This window comes from Diadema antillarum, unplaced genomic scaffold (assembly GCF_040938485.1).
Source record: "Diadema antillarum isolate AM-2024a unplaced genomic scaffold, OU_Dant_1.0 seq00000759_RagTag, whole genome shotgun sequence".
Taxonomy (NCBI): Eukaryota; Metazoa; Echinodermata; class Echinoidea; order Diadematoida; family Diadematidae; genus Diadema; species Diadema antillarum.
This window is the reverse complement of record NW_027271650.1, coordinates 1,317,645-1,333,917: the sequence shown is the minus strand read 5'-3', so window position 1 is coordinate 1,333,917 and position 16,273 is coordinate 1,317,645. Positions and strand designations below refer to the sequence as shown.

Here is a 16,273-nt window from a genome sequence, read left to right as displayed (position 1 = left end):
TGGCTCCAACCTTCCCACCTTGGTTAATTCCATAAATGACTTGCTTCTGTTGTTTTGTTAGATATTCAAACAGATTAAAATCATATAAGGATAGAAGTGCTTAAAGGGAAGCAGTCCTGAGATTTTCACTGTACTGATAATTAAGAAGAGTAAAAAATATAAACTTTCACCAATTTATACGCTTGGACATCAAAAATTGTCTCCGTACGCGATTTTTGAAAAATAATTCCTGCAAGCGATCGTGAAAGAGCCGGCAAAAAGATGCTACGTAGTGCATGCCCTACTCACCAAGTTGACAGCCGTGCCTCTAAAAACCAATTTAAGTGTTCAAATGATTAGTTGCAATTTTATCATATAATGTGAAAGTTTGTGGTTTTATAATTTCAAACAAAATATTTCAAGCTTAGATATATATAATTTACGAAAAATTAATATTGTAAACATAAATTTATATGTATTTTTAAACCAAATATACCATGAACTTGACATCAAATAGGCACGGTCGTTTTCTAGCTTCCGTCCGTGTTGCATACTTCTTAGCGTAGAAACCACTCTCGCGCGCAAATCCTTACCATACCAATGTATACATACACAGTACACTCGACTCCGTCCAGTCGATTTTGGCATTCAAACCGAAGATAACCTGTGCATGAGAGAGTCGAATTCTTCAAAGAAAATATTGTTTGTATCTCAATATTTCTGTAAGTAGTCAGATAATCGCCTTTCCTCGAAAAAAAAAAAATATGACGTGAGCCGGGAAGGGTAAACACAGGGGGTCGTAGGGATATGATTTCGCTCCACTTTGCCGTGCATGTCCAGTCGGCACTGGCAGCAGCTAGCTCAGTGGCACTGTACTGCAGTCCAACCCCGGCTGCAGGCCCACGGTAAATTAAACATAGCTAGCCACTTTCCTTACCTCTCTACGCTTTTTTCCCTCGGTTCTCTTCGAAGTCGATGCTCGAGGTGTTTCTGTTTTATAACTCATGTGAGCAAATGGTCAGGATTGCATCTGGTTTCAGGAGTTTTCTCGGTTTATAACCGAGGGCCACAGCCTGCCGGTCCACGTAAAAACATCGCTTCACAAATTGTCCACGCACAGGTAGGTCACAACACGATTTCGAGATTTTGTAGGCCCTAAAAAGTTTCTTATGTTCGGCATCGTTGTACCGATATTTCCCAGCCATACAGCTCACCTTTCACGATACTTTTGTTGGTCTGGGACGGAAAAAAGGATTTTCCTGGGAAATTTTCTGCACGATTCGAGCAAAACTACTGATGTAAGATAGCCTGACCAGACGACGCTGAATGCGGTCGCCCCTGTAGTGTACTAGCAGGCCTGTGTAAAATCGTTTCTACCTACAAATATGTACACTCTGTACGTACTATAGAACATGCATGAGCGGCGACAGGTAGGGCTGCAGCTGCGCTTGAGACTGGAAAAGTGCGAAGGGCAAACCGCGTACAGGATGCGTACGCGTATCTACCGTAGATCTATCATCTAGTTGTACCGTCCACACGTGCGAATATAATACACAATACATACACACACACACAAACACACACACACACACACACACACACACAACGTAGAAACAATGTCAAATACGAGTCGGAGTAGCCACCGACGTCTTCATGCATCCGGGTAAACTAGGGAGCGTACGGATAACGAGCAGAACACGGCTGGAAAGAGTTGTGCATCGACGACGTATGACTCTCCGCCAAGTCTTGCTCATTAGCATATTCGCCATGCAGAGTCACACTTTTTCAACCAAAATGTAGGAGCTTATTTGGTGATTTTAAAGTTTGTTTTTGGCGAAAGTAGTTCATTGGAGGTACCAACAACAACATATTTTTTTAAATTTCGTGAGGACTGTGTCCCTTTAACAACTGTATACTATGTGCATGGTTGTAGTTGCTGAGCCAAGCATATTGATTCAGATTGATAGATAAACTGTATGGTTCAATATAGAATGACTCCATTCCCATTATCATACTATGATTTTGCAGCTAATTAATGTTTGTTTAGTTAGAAAGATTGCCTTAATGTTGCAGAGTGTAAATTGAGAACTTGAAAAGTGATATTTGACAGAATTCCATATGGATCAAAAGCCATAGGTTACAATATGTCTGCCTTATCCATTCAAATAGAGAGAGTATCTTGTTTTGTTTTCATGCAGTGCAGTGTTAGAAACCTAACAAGTTGAGGGAGATGATGCTGTTTCATCCAATGCTCCCCTCCCCATATGACCTTTTATACGGTCGCCGTGATGGATTGAGGGATAATGGGAAACTGTTTTGAGATGTACCGCCTGGCAAATTCCTGGAAAATATGACAGGAGCCAGGAATGAGACTGAGCCTTCGGTGTAACCAGTAACCTTCCACAGTAATATTGTCTACATGTAATGAAAAGTAAATATGATTTGATACCGCTTTGATGCAGGCCTCATACGTTGGCCTGTAGGATGAAAAAAGTCAAAAGGCTGTAGACCTCATTCACACAAGTTCTCAAGAGTTGAATTGTATTTTGTGGGGGAAAATGATGTATGATAGCAAGCACAGGGTTCAAACTCTGTCCCAGCTGTATCACATGTTTGATAGCAAGAAACATGTGTATCTCTCCCAAAAACCCTTCCTCTCCTTTGGCTTGAATGTGCAAGGGTATTTGTATGAAGGTCAAAAAGTCTGATGTATCTTTTTAAGGTAAGTTTACTATTGTGTTTCATTCAGACACAAGAGTCATCTTCTGAAGCTGAGATGAACCAAGTTCAGTCTTTAGACACATCAGCCGGCATGTTGTAGAAATGGAGGCTAGACTCTTCAGATTTACAAATCGTTTGGCATATTGTGTATGTTGAGTATCATATGGCGATTGGCAGAAATCCATGTTACATTGTGACACAAGTAGTGATGCATGAGTGCCTGAGAACAAAATTGGTGTGTTTGTGTGAGTTTAAAGCATTCTAGTAGTCATGAATGATGTGACGTATGATTGAAATTCCTGCTCTGTGTCAGCTCAGGACACTTGAGTGGTTATTTCTCCTTTACACAGACTGTAATATTTACTCTGCCCCGCTTTCCGGCTAGCCCAGTCCATGTGCCCATCAATTGGTATCTATAGACGACAAAAGATATGAACCTAGACAGTGATTGCAATACAGGACATAACAGACTGAAATGTTTGCCCACTGTACACAGTGCTCATGGGTTCACAAATTGTATGTAAAGCCTGTGTACCTGTCACAAGAATGACTCTCTCATACAGGACACAAAGAGAGCTACATGTATGTAACGCTGTTGTGGCTGTGCTTTATTATCTGGCCGTGTTCTCTCGCACTCAATGGCAAGATTGTGTGTTGCGTAGCCTCATGCTTCAGCCAGTGGGAAGGAGGGAGAAGGGGAGACACTTGGGGGTGAATATTGAATTCCCAATGAGGCAGAAAGTGATTTTTTTTTCTTCACAAATATGGTGATTCACTCAACAGAGAAACAATACGCTTCACCCTGAACTCCAGAAAAGTGGATATTGTGTCCCAAGGGCTACATAGATTCACAGATATCTGTGTGAATGCTGAGAAAGGGACAAGATTACAGCACTGAGCACTCTCATTGGCACTTGGGATGTATATTAAATGAATTGACATGCAAGTTGTATAAAAATAACATTCATATTCGTGTTACTTCATTGACACATACAGTTTGTTTAACATTCTACGTTACAAAATTTGCCAATGCTTGAAATCATGTGTGTGGTTTATGAACATCATGAGAGAATGTTTCCCTCTCTCAACCTGAACCCCTTCAGAGTACCTAGGGTTCACCACTTTTGGGGCACCCTCAAGTGGCATAATAGTCAATCTATGTGCTGTCGTTGCTTCGTATGCATTGAAGCACTCAATAGAAAAATCTCATTTCCTTCATCTATTGAATATCAATCATGCGCTCATGTTTCTCACAGAGATCTGTGTGTGCTGTGCAAATCTGTTCTACAACTGCATGAACTTGTTCAGCACCTAGCACTTAACCCACTGACGACTTGTCCCTAGTTTACTTGGGCAGGCGTCTATGGAAAATGTCTTGTAGCAAAATCAGTTCGTCCCCCATGGGTTAATATGTGCTAGTAATGTTTGACTGGAGGCATTTCTGACAGGAAGGATAAGCCAAGGCTGTGATTACAGCACTATCGTAAATCTCGGCCGCCTTTGCTGTTTAAAACTAACAAGCTGTTCAGTCAGAGCATTGGGAATGCAAGTGTGGATAGTATATCATGCCTGTGCTTAAATTGTGTAGCTCCTGTTTCAGGGGTAACATATGGTACCATGCATGTACCTCTGTATACTTGTCATTATACATTTAGGGCATTTTTTGTTCTTTCTTCATTAGGGTAATTTTAGACACATCATGTGTAGGAATTATCGAAGTTTTCAACTCATGGTGCTGTTTTATAAATGCAATCCCATTTAAGGCACTTTAAAGTTCGTTCCGTTTTTGTGTTCGGTCAGTAATATGTTGTACATCATTTGCCCCCAAACCCCCAAATAGTCATATTTAGACATTAGTATGTTATCTCCAGAGATAAAAAAACCCCCACTAATTGTGTTAAAAAAGGTAAATGATAGGTACTACATATAGGCACTTTTAATTTAGTTTTATTCGTGTACGGTAAAATATTTTGGGATGATACTTTGCAGGGGTGATATATCTTGTTTGATACTTATTTAATCTTTATTAATGTGCTACTCCAGTCTTGTTATAACTGCATACTTTATTTGCTTTTGTTTATTTTTCATGTTCTTCTCCCTTCTCAATGATAATGCTCTGTTTGTTCTTGATATTGTTGCTAGGTGTAATCTACATGTTATGTATGTTTGCTCTTCATGCTAACGATGTATGTAATCGAATGGAAGCACTTCCCTGTTCGGGCAGGTAGTCTTGAAAGATAGAACACTTTACTAGTCATAGCAGGATGTTGACTGGCTCTCAAGATTTTTTTTTTTTTTATTGACGTGTATTTCTTGAACATTGATATGAGTGTAAAATTAAAATTGTGGAGAAGATTATGACATGATATGAAGTAGAAGCTGCAAAACAGACTCCAGGAACTACATTTGAGTTCAAGTTTTGAAATGCACACACACACAAACACTACATACACATGCACAGAACTTTTTTTAACACACACAGAACAAAGGCATTCTTCATATCGCACCAACCATAACATCAGTGCTTTCAGTATTCCTGATAAATTAATTGACTGAAGTTTTTGAGAGTTTTGATTGTTTCTCTCCTGGGTCCCCTAGCAACAAACTTTGAATGAACTGATGAATGAAAATCAATACTTAGAATCCAACTGCATACATTAGTTGTTGCTATGTCAGGCAAGCCGTGGGCAAGCTTTCTGGTTGTTAGGAACAATCTTTGTGTAGAATATGTGCATAAAGTTTGAATGTGTTTGTAAACTCATCTCTTGTCTAACCCTGGCCCTCACGCATCTTTCACAATTTTCCCCCCTCATCCTCCCCTGCAGAGCAAAGTCGGAGAGATGACCTAGAGTCTCTGGGCTACATGCTGATGTACTTCAACCGGGGCAGCTTACCGTGGCAGGGCCTCAAGGCGGCGACGAAGAAGCAGAAGTACGAGAAGATCAGCGAGAAGAAGATGTCCACTCCCATCGAGGTGCTCTGCAAGGGGTATTCACGTAAGTAACCAATGAAAATTTATGGATGGGCTAAAGAGCATGCAAGGGGGATATTGGGTGGAATGAAAGAAAAAACGCACACAAGAAAAAAAAAACAACAACTCGTGAATATATCATCTCTTACTCAATAAAAGAGGAATGGTAAATTCCTTTTGTAGATTCCTTTTGGAGAAAAGATGGGGAAAAATTCCCCTTCCTTCCCCCCCCCCCCCCCCAAAAAAAAAAAACAACAACAAAAAACCCAAACATCATGTAAAGTGTAGGATTATTTTAAACAAAAAAAAGAAAGAAAAAGAAAAAAGGTACCAATGCAATGTAAATGCTAAGTTAAAAAATATTGAACATGTTCTCATATGGCAATTGCCAGGGCTTTCACCTTGAAGGTATGAGCAGTTGAAGACCAGTCCAAAGTATACTCGAGTAGATGTCTATGGGAAATGCTTTTTTTGTCAATGGCAAAATCATCTCGTTAGCAATGGGTTAAGATGAAAGGGACGACTTTAACTAAGTGTGTTGTATTCATTATCTCTCTCTTTATTTTAAGATACTGTCTCTGAATAGAATAGAAACTAAGTGAAACATTCATCTTTTAGATTGGTTGAAAGAAACAAACCCAAAAACCTATGAAGCTACATGGTCATAAGGAGTAACAAATTGCTGTTGGGTATATGCATACTGTGGATGCATTACAAACTCTTGTAGTGATAATAGAGTACAATGTATGTGTATTCGTTTTGCCTTACAATTATTGTCCTCCCTTATCTGAACCTGTAGGTCTCTTAGGTAATGTCCATTCTTTTCCTGCGCAGTGGTCCACACTTTTCCCAGACTACCGGTCATTCTCACCAAGCGTCGTTGTCCGGCCAGCCACTTCCCCCAAAGTCCCTCAGCACCTTCCTTGGTAGCCATGGAAACTATGCTGATTGGCTAGTGGAGCCTCTCCATGCCCACATTAACTGCTTCCCCACCCCCTTTTTTCTTTATCCCCTACCCCCGTTACGCTCCATGATTGCTCATGTGTCAGACGTTCAATTCAGTATGCACATTACATGACTCTACAGTTTCAAGAGCATGATGTTGATTTCATTGAAATTATCTGTAGTGCCTCTGTATGCATGGTACATAATGTACATGTATGTAGCACATAAACACACACACACACACACACACACACACACCAGAAAAAAAAAAAGAACACAACAAATCACATTCTGTGAAGTGTTTTCTGTTGTGACTTTTTTTTTGTAATCATGTGTGTCTGTATCATTCAACAGCACCTAAGGAATGTAGCATCCCATCAAAGAAAATGACACCTGGGTCGCAAGTATAAAGCAACATTCATATGAAAGAGTACAAAATTATTACTTTGATATCAATTGCGTGACAAGCATTAGCAAGCAATATATGAATGCTTTTGTTGGAGCTTACTTCAGCACAGCAGTCTTACAAATACAGTCTAAATTTTCCCCCCTACCCAGCAGATGTGTGATATTTCTGTTACTCAGAGTAAGAATGAGATACGAGGAATTTATCTCCCTGTGACATAAGATTGTACCCTAGGCTTGTAGCTTAAAGGTAATTGTTCAAGTGTTATCTGTCATTGTATCTTATTTATTCATTTATCCTTTATTTACAGAGATTTTCGGAGGAATAGGAAAAGAGGAGGTGAAGGATTGTGAATTAAGAATAGGAGAGAAGAAAACCTCTGCAACAAACTTATTCTTGCCTTGAAATATGTGGGAGGATGGCAGCTCATGTAACGTGTTTCACCATTCTTGCCCGATAGTTATGGCCTAAAAATGGGTGCACTCTCATTGAGATTCCTTTTGTGCGCAAGCAACAGCAGTTGAGAATTCACAGAATACGACACCAAATTACGAAGAGGCTTGATTTTCAAAGTTAGGCTCTAGCATGTTGGATGCCAGTACACATTGTAGGTGGCTCTCAGGCAGTATATTTTGGAACATTTTAAGGGCTTGTTCAACTCCTCTGCTGCCCTTTAAATGATAACAACCAGCCAAATGTGCATTCTTGGCAAGGCCAGTGGGAGATACTGATTCCAGTTTTGACTGCATCCTTTGCTAGATGACAGACAACACCATTAAGAGGCTGAGATTGTTTTTTTGAAGGAGAATATTTGGAGGATGCTGGGGAGATGGAGGTACAAACCCTGTGCCTTTGTTAAGCATCATCAAACAAATAGGCTGTATCTGTGTTTCTATCTCTTGCATTGTCTGGCAAAGAACAAACGGCAGGTCTAGATTAAACAAAAGCCCAATATGCAAGAAAAACAGAAAAGGTAGATCAGGCTAGGAAATAATGACAGTGCAGTTTTTTAGAATGCAGCAATGCCATTAAAGTAGACAACAATTTTTTTTTTCAACGCCTAGGGAAACTGTGCAATCATCGGCTTATGAGTAAAAGTATAGAATTACCAGATATACAGCTTTTATGTACATCTACTATGTAGATAGATAAGAGAGATCAAAGAGATTAAATGTATCTTTAAATATGTCAGTTGATAAGATGGGTCGGGCTGAAACATATTTGTCAATACTGTTGTGTCAAATTTCTTCAGTATTTTTTTCTCTTTTTGCACCTTTAGACCATTTCCTGATTGATTAGTGTCGTCATACTCAGTATCAAAGCCATGATCCTTACCCACGGTATCAGGTTTACCTGGAATCCGTTCCACGACACCCGCAATAACAGGATACTCCTAAGTGGGTAGGAGGCATCACCAACACGGGAATGTCCTATTAGTTAGGCAACACTTTTGGTCATTGCTCAGCTTGAGAGCTGATCCTTTACCAGATCTTAAGTCTATGTTCAAGACCCCTTACCCCACCCCCACCCCCACCTCTTCCCTATTGCCACATGTCTCCATGAACAACTTGGTCGTGCTTCAAAAGTGTTAAGACTTTGCTCGCTTTGAAGGTTGTTGTCCCTCATTTTAAAGACATCCCAAAGACACAATTATGAACTAAATAAGCGAAATGAATCAGGTGACAGCAATATGCATGAAAATGATGTCATGCTAAATCATTTTGTTGTTAATATAATTAACTTGTACTTTTATCCTTTCATTTCTGTCTACACCGTAAGATATTGTATCAGTATGTCATCTGTATGGATTAATTTATGTGATATTAAGAATACAAGCATCACATTTTTACTTTCTTTTTATACCTACTTTGAAAAAAAAAATCTGCATTTGCTCATAAAAATACTGCTATTAATTTCTTAAGAGAAATCATCACAACTTGTTTGGGAATTGGCCCTTTCTGTTTGCATTGTCACTATGGAAATTTGCAACAGCAGCTATGTTTCCTACATATTTCATTGTTTACTGCAAGAAATTGCAGTGGGAGGCAGTGTTTTTTGGGTGGCTTACAGCTAGCGAAGTGCGTGGGCATCCTACCACTTTGAGACCTAGAGAACACTCAATGCACTTTGTCCATTTCATAGTAGTGGATTGTTAGCCTCCATGATTAATCAAAAAAACACGACACCCCCCCCCCCCCCCCGAAAAATAAAATAAACCAAAAACTAACAAGCCAACACAAACATGTAAGGGGACAAATCCTTTGTGTTCTACCAGCATATACTAAATACCATTAGTACACTCATTTGATAAAGTCAGCACATGTTTCTCCCCCCCCCCCCCCCCCATTTGATATAGTTTTAGATAATTGCTTGTTTGGCAATAGTCCCTCTCATGTAGCAAAAGTGCCAGACTACTAAAAAAATGAAGCTGAAAGCAAGAGTCTCCTTCCTCACTCCCAAATTAGGGAGGCTAATTGCTTGACAAAAGAAGACCAGAAAGTGCCCGATATAATTCTATTTTTCTAGGTTGCTGTATTCAATCAGAGCATTGGGCACCAACGTAATTTGCAGATAGAGATCTTCTGTCAACACGGGGTGTCATAAATCCTCAAGTTGTAAGAGACGGTTTGTCACGGAGCAGCAGGAGGGGGGAAAAAACTGCATAAATTGGCACATCCCAACGATCATTCAGCAAATTTTCATCATCGTCTGAGTGCCATCTCACATCGTGTATCCTACTGTGAGTTCCCCTTCATCTGCGCGCTCGCAACCCAGTGACGAGCGAGACAGTAGCAGTTGCCAATAAGGTAGCCCGTCTCTTTCGGTGATAGGATGTGGGTGATGGGAACAATTTAGAATCATTGTAAATTTACTGCCGATCATAATTAGTTTACTAAAGACATCCTCTGAACAAAGGCACCGGAGGAATGGCAACAAATTGAGAGTCATTTTGGCTGACACTCCTCTATGCAGGCCAAATAATGATTGTCTGTTTGTAACCAACAGGTTTCAACCGTCACAGAGTTCCAGTGATTTAAGGTTAGAGTAGACTTCAGGTGAAAAAAAAACCAAAAACAAAACCACCATTGTATCATAAATTGTTCAACTAAACATGCTGAAGCTGAAAGGAATGTATGCTAGCCAAGTTGAGATGGATAGTTTTCAGAGTCGAATGATACTTGCAAAATTGAAAACACTTAATAAGCATTTGGCCTGATAACTCGAAGCAGTGCAGAAGGGATTAACTATGAAATACACATTGGGAACATGTAGTCAGCAACACTTTGTACATTTATGACTGTTCTTGAAGCTGCCTTCCTTCTCACATTGTGATATGATCAAATTATGCCAGCAGAATGTATGGTTTATACATGTTTTGAGTCACATGGGAATGAAATTACATTTATTTTGGAGGAGTTCATCGTCAACATTTTTTGTTTCTTCTCTAATCTTTGATTCTGAGTGTAAAAGTGAATAAGTTTTTTGAAATCGGTGCCGTGATGACATTTTGTTTACAACAAATATTCAACTCAAGAGAAACTTCAGGATGGTTGATTTTATGTTGATTTATGTATTCTTGATTACCTGAACTGACGGAAATTTTAAGAAAACTACCAAACTTTGTGACTGATGATTCAATGCAAAATACAAACATGATATGGATGGTATGCCTATTCCTCATTATTTGGGTCTTCATTTCAATTTCCCCTCCCTTCTTTTTGCACAGATTCTTTTCTCTCTTATGTTGTGGTGATGGGAGTAAACCAAAGTTCCGTAATATACTTATCGTATAGAGAGCTAGAAATCATGCCTGTGCTATAGAAAAAACATAGTTCAATAAATGCTGTCAAATGTGATATATGTGGACCATTTGAAATGTCTGTCATGTGCAGCCTCTACATGGTTGCTAGGTTATCAGCATCATGTTTCCTATGGTCATTACTCATTAACTCGCACGAGTGCATAATCCCTTTAGTGAAATGGGAATCGCATCATGGGGAGTATTCCATTTCAGAAACTGAATGCCGGCAGATCAGTAAATTGCATCATTTTCCGCAACCACCCTTCCCCTCCTACGTGGAAAAGTGATAAAAACAGAACAAAAGCTTACATTATATAGCCCCTTAATCAGCGGAAAGTCGAGACTGTATATCTTCCTTACACTGTGCATGTCACGACACTGGATACTGCATTATCGGTTTTAGCCAATCCGTGGCATGAGTGAGTTCTTGAACTCTTAAAATAGTCGGCTCAAACTCTGTGGCCACAGTGTTGGTTACAAGAGTGAGTGGGGCTCCCTCAATATGCCCTGCAACATGCTGGTGTGGGCAGCCACAGAGCAGAGCTAATTTCTTTTCACAATGGAGAAGGTTCAATATGTGACCTTGCTTTAAATAAGAAAACAAAAATGGCTCTAAAGTCTCCAGACAAAATTTTATATTTAAGGTTAGATTTTGAGATCTGAGGAGAATAAGTTATAGAAGATCAAAAGTTTTAATAGAAATGATACCTCTTAGAAAAGCGGCTTTGAAGTCAAAGGTATATTGAGGCTGTTCTGAGTCACCCTTTATATTCATTGTGTGTATATGTGTTAGTGGAACAGAATATGAATAAAAATCTCCTTGCTGCATCAGATACCCTGATGACCATATGGCTATTTGTCACGTTTCATCAAAATGTTATGATCAGGCTCCGGCATTGAAAATGTTTTGATCGTGTATAGGACAGTGTTTGCTGTGTTTCCTTTGTTAGTTGATATGACATTACTTGGACTTTGTACCAAGCATTATTACTATTATTTTTTTTTAATGTGTGGTAATAATGCAATACGGAACTCTGTCATGCCGCATTAGTTTTATTGTTGACAAGTACTGGCACTGCCTACCAGTCAGGTAACTCCACCCTTGTGCCATTATAAACACAAGAAGCCTAATAGTGCAGGTGGATTTTTTTTTCTTCTAGTTTTCTGCCGTCTGCTGTATTTCAGGACATTTTTCTTGCCTTTTGTGGTACACATTATGTTTCTGTTACAGCTGTTACAATCAGGGATGTCATTGAGCATGTTTTACAGCTGTAAAGTTAATTCACAGAGCATTTGGTATTTGCCATCTGAAGAGAGATTAGCGTAAAATTCTGAGAAGACTGCTGAAATATATACAGAGTATGCTACAAACTACCCTATTGCTACTACTGTATGATGCCATAGTCATTGATATGGGTGTGTGGGTTGGTGATGCCAGGAGTATGATCGTTTTGTGGTGTTAAAAAAAAAAGAAAAAGAAAAAAGAAAAAAAAGAAGAAGAAAAGAATACCCATATCATGTCTTTGATTTGTATTTCAGAGCATTGTTATGCCTGTGTATTTTCATGGATGAGTAGCTACAATACTGTTGTAGGGTGTATACGCCGTCCTTTCTACTTTCTTGCTTGCCCCGGGCACTTGTCTTCGTGCAGCTACAGTGGAAACATGAAATCAATTTTTCCCCTCTATCTTGTCTTCTTCTTTTCTTTTTTTTTTTTTTTTTTGGGGGGGGGGGGCAGGGAGAAAGGTTGTGGGTTGTTCATGTGTGTAACCTGGCTCAATATCCAAATGTTTTGCAACTGTTGGCCGTCTTTGGCCCACGTCCTCGCCGAAGTCGTGTTGAGGTTGTGTGAGTCAAGAGGATTTCGAAATCTTGGCGAGTAACAGGTACATCCTTCGTTCCCCACACAAACAGGCTGCAGACACACATACCACTGCTGATGTCATATCCTCCTCCTCCTGTGGCCGAGTCACATGCCACCACCCACCCATAATGCTCCGGCTTGTCAACCTGACCTCAGTGTGACCCTTAGAAATCACTTCCTGTTTTGGGCAGATTTCTTTTCAGTCCAATATTTATTTTACTGGCATGTGGACTTAGGGCTAAGCATGTCCAACAATGCCTTTCAGGTGCCCAGTTTGTTTGATGCTGATAAAATGTGTCATTCATAGGAGCCCCAGTGATATGACTGTTCACTATAATGAGTTGTTAACACCTTGTGAGAACGTGTATGACATGAATCCCTGATCTAAGTTATGTAGGCACTGCCGCTGACCAATCAGATCTTATCCTCCTGTAGTATTTTTTGTGAACGAGAAACCCAGAAGGCAAAGATAAATGTACCGGTATACTTGATTGAGCCTACGATGATTGAAAAATTACAATCAAAATGATTCAAATCAAAGGATGATCCATCGTATTGCTGAAACATAACTTTTCTACATCATGACATTTTAGTTATATGTGCTGTTCTTATGATGAATTTAGTGCGTACCTCGTGAAAGGCATAATTATGGATTTGGTTTTTAGAAATAAGAGTGATATGATGGTTATGACAAACTATGAATGCTGTGAAGAAGTGTCTTCAGAATTCCGTTATAAGTTCAAAGGCCACTAGACATTTGACATGAAAGTCATATTGGGCTGACAATGTTTAGTGTATCGGAGGGATTACAGAGAAATACGATGCACTCATTGTAATCTTTGTTCTTCATTTCCCACTGCAGGTCCCATCTTTTTCATTTCCTTTCCTGAGCACCAGAGCAACATTTTTTTTTCTTTTTTTTTATAGTCACGTGCCAAATTTCAGACGTAAACATGAGTCTGTTTTATTAATGTCCATATAATTTTTCATCTAGTATGATCCTAATAATCATCGATCTCTCTGGAATTTCCTTCTGCTTCTCTCCTCAATCACTGCAGCTGAGTTTGCAACATACCTGAACCACACGAGGAATCTACGATTTGACGAGAAGCCGGACTACTCGTTCCTCCGACAGCTATTCCGCAACCTCTTCCACCGGTTAGGCTACACGTACGACTACGTCTTTGACTGGAACATGCTGAAATTTGTAAGTCCATTCTTGGTAAACTGGGCATTTGGCCTATGTACTGTATGTTGTTCCTTTCTATGCCTCTTAAAAACACATGCACACACACTGCTCTATTTCATATACTGTAAAAGTGGATATTTTCGTGCGACTAAGTTTTCGTGCTCAGCCGGGTAAGAAGAGTTTTGCGTGTTTTTAATTCCGCGGAATCAAGACATCAACTACTGGAACACATGGCAAGCAAAAATATTTGCGTGCTTTTATTTTCGTGCTAGTTTCTGGTTGCGCGAAATGCGCGAAAATTTCAACACCGCGAAAATGTCCACTTTTACAGTACATGTACTTGGATTGGCTTTCAATCGAAATCAAACTATCATGTGCATATTCTTCATGCATAGCCTGAAACATGAGGGCGCCAAATGAATACAGGCCTTTAAGCATTAATTGCATCTGAAAACTCCAGAGACAGTCGGGAAGGTAGTCACAAACATTGTACATACACGATACTGTACAACATTAAACACATTAAAAGTGGTTCGGGTTACAAAAGCAGTTTTGAGTCTTTCAGGCAAATGATCTTGGAAATGTTACTGTGAGACTACAGACTTCATGCATATATGCATCGGAATTGATACAGCCATTCTGTGCAGCCCTCCCATATACCCCTTCCAACAGGGATCTATGTCGAACATTGCTGTTGTTTGGTTTTTTTTTTTTTTTCATATGTCTCACATTCTGCCAAATCTACAAAAAATCCCTGGATGATCCCAAGCTAGTGGATGTCTGGAGACTACCAGGCTAAAATTTGTGTTGAAAGGCATTATGCATTCAAAACTGCATGCAGTATACATTCATACAAACACTATATACACAACTAGTGCATGTAACATCTATTAGAGAAAACAAAGCATGTGTCAAACCAGAAGTGTTTTTGCCATTTCATTTTGATATTTTACCATTTAATGATTTATTCATAAATCCATAGCATAGAAATGCTATGGCAACAGTTGCATCAAAATCAGAGAAAGTGATGGAATTTTTGAATTTCCCTGAACAATAATATTGGTTATGATATAACATGGTTACATGACTCAGATGGACAGTGAGGTTATTGTCTTACAAAGTTGCCTTTGGTTTGTACACAAAAATATTGTAAGAAATCATGTTTAGGGTTGATATATCTGGACATTCCAGTCATTGCCAGGTCAGTGCAACACAGTGATTTGATGTGAAAGTTATATGTTTTTTTCGTGAGTTTATATTAAAAACAGAATTTTGATGCATATTTGTACGTTTGTCAGTGGGGGAGGTTTGCTAGGTTTTATCACCTTCTCCGATATATGCATACATGCGGTTGCAACTCTCATTAACGTTTCTTGAAAACAGTGAAAATATGAATTCCCAAAAGTTTTGTATTTTGTGTCTGAATCTGATCAGATTTAAACTTAAATGTCGTCCCGTTCATCAAAATGTTGACTCTGTTATCAGAGTCAACTTGAGCGTGGTTTTAGATTTTACTGAAAATTTCCTACTGGTGCCAATTTGAGGCCAAAATGTTGCTCCCCTTCCCCATCCCCTCCTGCTGTATCTTGACTCTGCTGGCAGACACGAGGGTTAGCCAGACACGCCATTGTGACGTGGGAACGTTTTATGTTTTTGAAAACTAATACATGCAGACTCTACCTGTGTCCGGAGGAGAGCAGTTTCAGCCAGTGACACACGCCTGTAGGAAGTCTCAGAAGAAGACACTCCCCTATAATGTCCCTTCCCCCCCCCCTCCCTCCAACCAGTGATCTCTCACCGTAAATTTGTATGCAACCTCAAAATAGCATCAGCTTATAATCCGTGTCCCAAATTATGCAAAGGCCTCAAACTGAATGGGTCATAATTTTCCATCACCTTGACAGGAGACTTATCATCAGGACGTAATAATCAACTCCAAAGAGCAATTATGACCTTTTGACTGCCGCCAGGACATGCTCATAAACAGTAGATGCTCATAAACAGTAGAAGAAAAAAAAAATTACCAGCTAAAATGCTGCACCAAATTAGATTGTGGATGGTACAATTCTGATGCTGAGCTTTTCAAGAGGATAGTGGTTGCTACACCTTAGAGACTCAACAGTCTGCTTCCAGAAGGTCATTGGTGTTACATGATATCACATCTTTCCTCCAGATTTAGAACTGAGATTTAGACCAGCTGTACATGAAGATAATACAATCTGCAATTGATATTTTTAGAGTCAGGTGGTTGTGTAGTTTTCTGTTATTTTTGTGTTTTTTGTTTTTAAAGAAAATACAATGCAACTTGTCCTGGATGGTAATTCAATTGTATTAAAAAAAGTAACTTTATTCCCACAGAAATAGATCATACACACGATCAATAGATACTTTGATAT

At 39.4% G+C, this 16,273-nt stretch overlaps 1 protein-coding gene across 3 annotated transcripts in view; it reads left to right on the top strand.

Annotated features, from left to right (window-relative positions):
* LOC139738614 (casein kinase I-like) overlaps window positions 1-16,273 on the top strand; it is a 111,092-nt gene that overhangs the window by 84,236 nt on the left and 10,583 nt on the right. For all 3 annotated transcript variants that reach the window (XM_071649229.1, XM_071649230.1, XM_071649231.1), the window contains exons 6-7: window positions 5,526-5,696; window positions 13,747-13,895. In XM_071649229.1, coding sequence (XP_071505330.1) covers window positions 5,526-5,696; window positions 13,747-13,895 — 320 coding nt within the window. The remainder of the gene's footprint in view (window positions 1-5,525; window positions 5,697-13,746; window positions 13,896-16,273) is intronic.